This window comes from Rhinolophus ferrumequinum, chromosome 14, assembly GCF_004115265.2.
Source record: "Rhinolophus ferrumequinum isolate MPI-CBG mRhiFer1 chromosome 14, mRhiFer1_v1.p, whole genome shotgun sequence".
NCBI lineage: Eukaryota > Metazoa > Chordata > Mammalia > Chiroptera > Rhinolophidae > Rhinolophus > Rhinolophus ferrumequinum.
The window spans coordinates 50299907-50310150 of NC_046297.1; the positions used below are offsets into that span (position 1 = coordinate 50299907).

At 43.1% G+C, this 10244-nt stretch overlaps 1 protein-coding gene across 1 annotated transcript; it reads right to left on the reverse strand.

Annotated features, from left to right (window-relative positions):
* Window positions 1-377: 377 nt before the first annotated feature.
* KCNV1 (potassium voltage-gated channel modifier subfamily V member 1) lies at window positions 378-9168 on the reverse strand. Its single transcript, XM_033125718.1, has 4 exons — window positions 8190-9168; window positions 6542-7779; window positions 5173-5702; window positions 378-1853 (listed from the first exon to the last, which is right to left on the reverse strand). Exons 2-4 carry the CDS (start codon window positions 7060-7062, stop codon window positions 1342-1344), a joined length of 1563 nt encoding a protein of 520 aa, XP_032981609.1. The 5' UTR covers window positions 7063-7779; window positions 8190-9168; the 3' UTR covers window positions 378-1341.
* Between the last annotated feature and the right edge of the window lie 1076 nt (window positions 9169-10244).

A 10244-nucleotide genomic window follows, 5' to 3' on the forward strand; every position in this document is an offset into this window, starting at 1 on the left:
TACCGCCCAACCCTTGCAAGAAACCTCTTAGGCATTTTTTTCTCATTGCATACCCCATGAAATTTTAGTATCATATGTATACTCTACATCTGTTTATTGTATGTATACATGTGTTTTATGAATCAAAAGAGTTATTTTTGCCCACTAAGAACCAATTTTCTTCCCCTTGGGAACACTATATTACACCCGTTGAGAATGCGGGTATTAAAGTGATACTCTGTTTCATTCTTAGTTTTTAAAATCTGATTTACTAGAATATTGGGAAGCATAAACTAATTATTAGATTAAGAGCTTTTGGCTTTCATTATATAACCAAATGTCTAGGAGTTTTATTATCATGAATGATTGTCAAATGCTGTCAAAAATACGTGCAAGGTTTGAACATTTGTTATTTGCCCCAACAGTCAGAAAATTATCCATAACATTTTTTAACAAATAAAAGATCTTCAAGTTCATCCAGTGGTATCATTCAAATGTTCTCACTTTATGAAATAAGACTCTTTTATAGATTTAGGATATTCAGTACGTCACCTTTGCATATTCATGATTTTAAAGACATCAATTGAACACTACATAACAAAGAGATTTTTAAAGACCATCTAATTTCCATGGAGTGCTATAAGGTATCTGCTTTATACTCCACATAGAGCCCTCTGTGGGGAGGATGAAGTGTGCAGTTCTCAGAGCCTGTTTGCAGCATTTTTCTCCTGCAGTTTAAGCAGTTTGGAGATTCCCACCTCCAGTAGTAATGATGGGATACAGACCTCAGTCCATTTGTGACCAGTGGTTTGCACCAGAGGGAAGATAGGGACACCATCTGTGATCAACAACTCAGGATTTTCTCTTGTGTAAAACTAACTGTTATATTCAACAGCTTTAACTGATGGAGAAAGGGGTGGTTTATTTTACTTGGGGAAATATCTTTAAATAGCAAAGTTGTTCAGTGTGTTCTTAAATGTTCACTTGTCTTTTCTCAGACTTTTGCAATTTAACTTTCTTTTTTTTGAAATTAGTGGTACAAAAAGCTTTTAACATTAGCGATGCACAAAATTTTTAACTTTGTTGTATGTATTGCAATATTATTTTATATTTGGCTATTCAGACATGTATATATTGGCCTAGTTGTATTGGGTTGTGTTACATGGCTATTTTTGAGACTCAAATGTATCAAAACAATGTGCAGTTATTTGGAGATGATATTCTAGTAGACCAAGCAATGCATCAGCAAAAATTCACACAAATAGTACTCCAAAGAGACTCCTCAGCAGTACACAACCGTATCAAGACTTTATCGATCGCGTTCGTTTTACACAAGCTTTTATAAACAAAGAGCACGTGAATTCAAAACCAGAAATCATCTCCTCCACTGCTCCTGGTACTTGCTCTTTCTCTGCCTTTTAGTCGCAGCATCTCCATGATGCTCCGGGCGTAGATATCTCTCAAGTTCACGCTGATGTATGAGTCAGTGGCTATATTCTTGGTGAGCTTCTTCAGAGCTTCACGCTGTCTAACAGCTGCTTCTTTGAGCTTTAAGGTGAAATAGCAAGCAGAGAAGCGGTCGTTGATGATAGCAATAGGCAAGGCCAGGACAAGGATTCCCGATAATATGCACATGAAGGCCACGATTTTGCCTGCGGTGGTGTCTGGTCGAATGTCCCCATAGCCCACCGTCGTCATGGATGTTGTGGCCCACCACCATGCACAAGGGACACTTGTGAAGGTCGTGTCAGGAATGCTTTGCTCAGCAAAATATTCCACAGTTGAGAATATAGAAATTCCCACAGACAGAAATAGGAGCAGTAGGCCGACTTCTTCATAACACTGGGTGATTGTCATCCCAAGTGAGCGTAACCCTAGAATAGAACAACTGCTGTCAGTCACTGGCACCCCTGCCCTCCTCCTCCCTCCTTCTCTCTTTCCCTGCTATCCACCCACAAACATGCATTTCACATCTAATATGTCTCCAGCTTTAGGCAATGTTCTGGGGATGCAGCGATGACTAATCAATCTTTGTCTTCAGGAAGCTTATAGTCTAGTTGATGAAGCCGGATTGAGAAGGACAGAAAGAAATATAGTTAGATTCATTCACTCACTTATGTATTTATTAAACACTTACTATTTATACAAAAAAAATGATGAAGGATGAAATTAAAAGGCAGGCAGGGGATATGTGATGGGAATTTGTACTTGAGACTATACAATGGGAGGTCTTTGCAGAGTTCCACGAGAAGTGCTCACTTGGTCAGACCTGCATTTCAATGCATCACTTCACCACCCTTTTCTAGTGCCAATTTTCTGCTATCTCCTTACATTTTATGCATCTGTTTTTCTCACCCTCCCAACAAAGTTTAACACAATGAGGGTATCATTATCTGAATGCCAGAGGTAGTATTGAACATATACCATGAGAATGAGTGGAGCAGCAGAAGCTAGTTAGGCATCAGTGACAAAATTGACATGAGAACATCATATGTACATTCAGAGGACATTCTGAGAGATCTATCAGGAGGGGTTCCTGAACTCCCATGACACCCATTGAAATTCTCGTCGTTAATACCAAAGCTATAGAGGAATATCTCCCTTGAGTACCTAGAATTTCTGCCTTCTTGTAAGGAGGTAGACCTGAATACAGAATCTTCCTCCATGGGTGGGAATGGAGGACTGGAGTCACTGGGAAACTCCTGATGAGGCATTGGTGGGTTCCCCATTGCTGTTCTGAGGAGACCCACTAGAGTCCTTTCCAATATCTGAAGAGATGAAGTCCTAGGGAGAGTAAGATGTGTCCATAATGGGCCTGTGATTTGGTAAAGTATCTTCCCTAACACTAGAGGGATACTACTTAATGTGTATCCACCTTTTGAAGTCATATCAACCTGATGTCGCTACGATACTGTCTCTGAAATCCAAAGCAATACCGCTTAGAATCATTTAAAAGTTTTTATTCAGTCACAAGAGACTCCTGGAAATGCATTCAAATATTATTTGTATTCTCATTACGTTGAATTCTGTTCTTAAAATTTTGAGATGTTCTTGAATTATTTACCAGTGATTTTTATAGATCGGTAAATATAAATTTTGAGGTTTACCTTCAAAAAAAAAATTAGAATATCTTTAGAATACCTTTTAGGAAACTGACCTTGATGTGTCTGTCTGTAGAGAGTTGCATTTCTGAAATAAATTGACAGCATATGAGGAAAAGTATATTGTTTGGGGAGACTGTAGATTTCAAGATGAGATTTTGCCAACAATTTTGTAAAGAGAGACAAAGGTCTGAATTTCTCCCTGTTACATCTATTAACTCCGATCATCCTCAAAAACAATGAGATAGATGTTGTAATTATTATTCCTCTATAGATGAGATGTAGCATCTCTCTAGTACAAAGCTACAGAGCCAGGATTTAAACCTAAGCTGCTTGGATCACCATTGTCCCTGTATTAGTGTATAATACCTCTCAACTTATAGTTATTAGATGGGGAAATATGTCATCTATGTTATGTTTTGCTAAGTGTAATGCTTGAGATAAAATTGTCAAATATTTGTGCATGTTCCACAAATATATGTATCTTTCCAATAAATTAAGGCTTTATTAATACTGTATACTGACTGCTTTAGAACGGAAAAACCCATTGAAGAGATGACATTGTGGAAATTACTGTTATTTTCTTTTTCCTTTCCTTTGGGGAAAAATGTAGTCTTCACTGGCTGTTTTTAAATTGAATGCTGTGAAGAGTTTATAAATACTAGAAGAAAGCATCCTATTATGAGTGTCAGAAAACAAAGAGTACTTGTAAAAGTTGTTGGAAACCCCATTATCAAATCCCTGGTATGTGAGACTAACTAGGCAAATGTATGGCCAAAATTATATTAGGATAAGTTCTAATTACCTAAGAGATGTGGGGGAAAAATCTGAGGTCAATTTCTCCCTATATTTATAGGGAGAGACAGCTATCATTAACTTCTTTTAGGTGACCAGGCAGGCACATATCTAGGGAAATAAGGTGGTGATAGGACTCTCTAGCCAAATTATTTTTATTCATACGTATTGCATTAATATGTATGATTTTAATATGGTACCCTACACCACTGTTTTTCCAAGTGTGGTCCCAGAACTACCTACATCACAATCACTTACTTCTGAGCTTGTTGAAATGTATTCTCCTGGATCCAACCCCAAATACTAAAATTTGCCTCTTTATGGATTGGGGCTCAGAATTTGCATTTTAACAAGATTTTCACGGGATTCCTCTTGTCATTAAAGTCTAACATAAGGTAACACATAGGTACTCCAGAATATGCCACAGCTGCAGGCCCGGCCACTGAAAACCACTGCCCTCGGAGAGGCAAGGATCATCTTTAATGGATTTGTGTAATTTCCCCTGACATTGACTCAAATTTTATGCACAGTTGTGCTGTGTGGAGATTTTTCTAAGGATAGTGTTTATTAGATTATCAAGGCTTTATGATATACACAAAAAGCTAAGGAATTCTTGTTACCAATTCTCTCATGCATCCTAGACCAGGAACAAGAAAATTCTCAGATACTAAATAAAGCATTTAATTAGTGTCTTCTGCTTTCTTCCAGAGAAAATATTTCCACTGTTTCTTCAAAAATGATGGAAAGGCCACCAGTGCCGGGTCATCTCTCTTTCTGCATAATAGCTAGAGAAGCCTCTAGAGGACTGATTTTCTCTTCTGCCAAGGAACATGTGTGGTAAGCACTTTCTTGGACACAGAAGAGAAACTGGCTCATGTCCCTATATATCATATATAATTGATGCATATCTTTTTTATGTGCTGTTTATGCATATCTTATCTGGAAACTTCTAGAGGCAGAGTGCCTTTATGCATATTTTATCTGAAACCTTCTAGAGGCAGAGTGTCTTTAATTTTTGTACACATTCTAGGCCCGGGGTTAAACAAGTTGAGGTTAACAAATGGTCAAATTAATTCTCAAATGCCTAATGGAGACAAAGTGTGAGAAGCGTGGTCTCCTCTATACCTGTAATAACAAACTTTAATACATTTTTTGGAGTTCGTGGTTGGGTAAAATATGGGAGTTGGTAATTCTGAGTATCAATTCAGAGTTGTCCTTGGGTTGTGGTCAAAGCACTAATGTTTACAAGTAATGGCAAATTAAAAGCAAATGAGATAACAAAATGAGATCTGAATACCTGTGGAATGTCTGCCGAGCTTTAGCATGCGCAGAGCCCTGAGCAGCCTCAAAACCTGGACGATGCGCCCCACGTTTTCGAGCTCTTGTGTAGATTCGCTCCCACTCAGGCTCTCTACCAGCAGAGTGATGTAGAAGGGCAAGATGGCAAGGAGGTCTATGATGTTTGGCACCTTTCTCAGGAAGCGGCACCTGTCCCGCACGCACAAGAAGCGCAGGACAAACTCCCCGGTGAACCAGCTAATGCATACATACTCCAGGATTTCCAGCAGCTGCAAGTCCAGCCAGCTTAACTCAGCTGACATCAGGGCCATGTTGATGATGGACACCACCACGAAGATGATGGAGATGACCCCAAAGATTCGGGCAGCTGTGGAAGACCCCGGTTTCTCCAGGATGTCCCAGAGCTTCTGGCGGACCGTGGGACAAGGTCCTTGGGAGAAGTCCTGCTCACTCTCGTGTTGACTTTCCTGGTCTTCTGAGTCCTTCTTAAAGTCTAAAGTTTCACTCAGCTCCTTTCTTCTGAAGTATCTTTTAGGAAAGACAACTTGGTGATTAGTCTTTTTTTTTTTTTAATAAATACAGAAGTAAACAGAGAATTAAACTTGGCAGTGAGGTCATGCTTTTTATTTCAGTCAAATGCAGAAAAATGTCCATTCATATTTTACTCTTGCCCACAGTATTCTAAATTTCTCATTTAAGCTCATTATTTTTAAAATGACACTTCCGTGGTAGAAGTTTATACGAAAGGATTCATACATAGCAAAGCTACTTTAGATTAATGTATTTTATTATCCATTTTCTTGTAGCAAGAAGAGAAGTTTGTCATATAGAATTGTGTGTGTGTGTGTGTGTGTGTGTGTGATGGAAAGGTATTCATGAAGAAATGGTAGTGACAGAAAGATTATAGCACAGTCATTATCAAAGTCAAGGAATCAAGTTTCTCTCTTCTGTATTTAAAGCACTGTCCATCCAAATTTTTACTATAAGTGTCCTAGGTTTGATAAATGATAATGCTCCACTCTGAAACTGTCATCCCTATACCTAGGAGTACATCTTTTAGAGCACAGCTTTTCTGACTCATTTATTCAATCACCGAATATTCATTGCAGGCTTGACCTCGCTTGCCTTATAAACGAACTGGCTGGTGTACAGACACTCAGAAAAGGATTACGTTCAAAACTTTCCAATCGCAAGTTGGCTTTGACGCATTCCACCCCCATCCCACCCCACCTTCCAAAAGTGGCCGCAGGTATTCTTAGGCCCGGGTTCTGGATACTTGTGCGAAGACCCACATCTTTCCCTCTGTCGCCCTCTCTGCACCGACCGAGAGCGCCTCCCCGCCCAGCCGCCGCGCGCCTCGCCTGTACCTGTCCCTGCAGCAGGAGTCGATGCTGAGCTCGTCGATGCCCCAGTACTGGATCTCCTGGAGGAAAGAGAGTGCGCACAGCTGTTCCATGACATGTAGGCGCCCGGTGCGGTAGTAATGCAGGACGTATCGGAATGCTTGCGAGCTGCGGTCGAAGAAGTATTCGTTGTCCACGGGATTGGCATCGTCGCAGAGCTCCAGGGGGCTGGGGGCGGCGGCCAGGGCGCCTGGGCGCCGGTACGAAGCCACTACCACCGCCAGCTTGCCAAGGCGCGTGTGCGGGAAGCAAGACAACACCTGCTGCGAAAGCACGAAGCGGCTGCCGCCCACATTGACCGTGAAGCAGTCCCCGATCGCCAGGGGCTCCCCTTCGCCCTCGCTGCAGAAGACGCTGGAGTCCAGCGAGGTCAAGGAGCCGCTGTCCAGCGGCGAGTCCAGCAGCGCCCGGCCGCGGGGAGGCAGCTCCATCCCAGCGGCTGCTGCGTGGGGGCGCCAGAAAGTTGGGGGCGCACCAGAAGCCATACCGCGAGGTCGGTGGCACGGTCCCAGGTGGCGGCCGGGATTTCCCGGGCTCCCGAGGGGAGTGCCTCCCACCCGCGCACCACTACTCTCTCCACCCCTGTGCTCGCGCCTCCTCCCGCCGCGAGGGAGCTGCGAGGGAGCTGAAGCAGCGTCCAAGTGCGGGAGAGCGGAGGGTGGGATGACAAGGGGGGTCGCGCACAGGGAAATGCTCAGGTGTGGTCCAAGCCGAGGACTACACGGGGCACACTGCTGGTTGCCGTGACCCAGCCCGGACTTACACACCGCTTTCCCAACTTTGTAATGGAGATCTCCAGCCTGGGAGGTGTAAGGATTGAAAGCCTGGCTACTTGGGAGACAGAGCGGGGGGGAGGGGGTAGGGAGGTCTAGAGCGGAGGAGGAGGACTCCTGGCTGAATGCGAGCGAGAGGATGAGAAGACTCACTCCTGCACGTAGGAGGCCAAAGCGAAAAGTTCAGGAAGCAGAGGAAGTGGTAACTGGGTCTGAGTCCCTTCCAACTTGAAGATATACATCCCCTCCTCTTCTTTTACTGCAGCGGTTTCATCGGCCTCCCCGGGACGGTTCGCTGGGGGTATGAGCACGTGGGGGAGGGTGCGCTGAGGGAAGGGGCAGCGTCATCTGCTCCCATTCACTGTCATCCTATTCTGATTGTCATTCACGCTCCATTTTCTTCTCTCTCCTCCGTTAGGTTTTGACCTCCTGGTGGTAAAATACGGATAATTAATGATGACTTTTAATTAAAGTCTCAGTGAATCACTGAGAACTAGGGGTCACCATGGCCGGCCCCCGCCGCGTGTCAAGGCACTCTGCGCCTTTCGGTTTAGCCATTTCTGTCCCTGCAAGTTTCCCGAGGAGCAGATATTCTGAGCGCGCTCACCGGCACACCGTGGAGCTGTCATTTCAGGAGAGGGGAAAGCAACAAAAAGACAAGGAATAGAACAGGCGTGGGCTGGGGCAGGAGTTTAAATAGTAATGAAGCCTCAGTCAAGGGAGAAACCGAGCACAGCGCCCAGGTGAGACGAGAAATGTACCCATGGGCCCCTGGGAGCGGCGCTTCGGCCAACCTGTTGGATACCCGGGGGTGTGGGGAGGAGGGTAGGGTGACTCACCTGAGGCTCAGGCCACCTTTGGACTCCGCTCAGTGGGCGCAGGTGGTTACGTAGCCTTTGTTTGATTCTCCTGGTCTACACGTGAGGTCTGACTTGACAGGTCCTGGAGGAAAACTGCTCTGCTCGCAGCTGAGCTCTTCGCTAGTTCCCTCGCCTCGCCTTGTCTCCACCCTCCAACCGGCTCTGTCCCCTTGGCTACAGCCGAGAGTGGCCGCCCCCGCCTGCGCTCGCGGCGAGCCATTCCGGGTCTCCAGCACCAGCTGTGAGGAATGCAGGGAGCAGGGAGCCGAGGGAGGTGAGAGGGGAGGAGGAAGTGAGGCTTTGGGTAACTGAATATTATATTCATCCTGAAGACACTTTAAGAATTATTGTATTAGATTCCTGTTTCCCTGAATCTATGTGCTCCCAAATTCAGGGAACAAAAATAACAGAATTTTCAAGTTGCATAAGTCTGCTAAACTCAGGATTCAGGCAGTTATATTAATTTAACTGCTTTGTGTGGCGTGGTTCAATGTTTTCTCATTGCTTCCAGCAAGCATCTGGGAATCGTACATTTTTCAGAAATCTTTGCAAGAGAGAGCAAACCGCACTCAGCTCGTTGTCCCCCTTGTAAGTAGTTTTAGAAAGTATAAAGAGATGAGCAGGTAGCTTGATATAGTCAATAGGGAGAACATTTTCATAAATTCCCTTGAAATGTGGCCGTTCAGCTCTGGCACTGCCAACTGGCCTGTGAGACCTCCAGTTGTCATTTACTGCATGGGCCTCAATGCCTTCCTTGGTAAAATTTCAGGTTTTAATAAAAACACCCAACATTTGTTGGGTGCTTATTTTATGTCAAGAAGTTTTAGGCCATTCACTCATTCAGTACCTTATTTGATCCTAATAACAATACTATGAGTAATAGTAGACCCATTTTACAGAAGGGGAAACTGAGGCACAGAGAAATTAAGTGATTTACAGTGTGTCGCAGTCTAAATTCAAACCCTGGACTAATTGTCAGAGGCTGCCCTCATAAACACAATGCTTGGAACATACCACTTTTGTGTGATTTTAAAATAAAGCAAAGTACGGTTGCTTTTATTTATGTATTTATTTATTATTGCAAGTTTCTAAAGAAGGGCAGGAGTTTAATAGTGTATTTTCCCTGATCTTTCAACAAATGTTTATCAAGCGTCCATTTTGTACAAGGCACTATTCTAGGTGCTTGGATCTAGGTGCTATATCCGTGAAGAAAATAGACAAGATCCCTGTTCTTGTGGACCTAACATTTTTCCTGTAAAAATAAAAGAGCCACTACAGTGAAATTTGAAAAAACAGTATAGTATTTATAGGTTATAAGTCTTTTGACAGCTATCCATTTGGTTACCTCTTACCTCTATAAAGAATTGTTCCATACAGAACATATAGAAGAGTTAAAGTTATCCTGGTAAATAGTTCATTGTTATGTTTAGGGACTGTATTATTAAATTGTTTTAAGGTAGCAGAGCTGTCCCTTAGACAGAGAGAACAATTCCCCCAATATCTTAGTTATAGATTATATGGGCATTAAAAAAGGCAAGAGTCCACAGTTCTGTTAAGCCTTATACATACCTTAGTGTGAATAACTTTAATTAAATGATTAGCAATAAATTCTACCTGAGGTTTACACATTGTGCTGAAGAAGGAGGAAAACTTGCAGAGGAGAGTGATAGTTTTGGGTGAGAAGGGAGATCTCAGACAGGTAACTGAGATCCCAGAGGTAAAGAAAGGTGACTGAGGCTTGCCGGTCTCCTGTACTGCCACTTCAGTTGTAATTAGTGGTGTCCTGTAGAAGTCATTATACTAATAACCACCCTTTAAGTATGAGGCCCAAGCTAAGCAATTGATCACGTCACAAGGATCCCATCAAGTAAGTATTGTTTGTCATCCTTAGTTACACATCTCAACTCAGAGGCTCACAGGCGCTAAGTAACTTTCCCAGTTACATAGTGAACAGGTGAAGGGGTATATGAAGCAATGAAACTCAAGTCTTTCTGACTACACATTTCATTTCAATGGCTAGGAGCCTAAAATTTT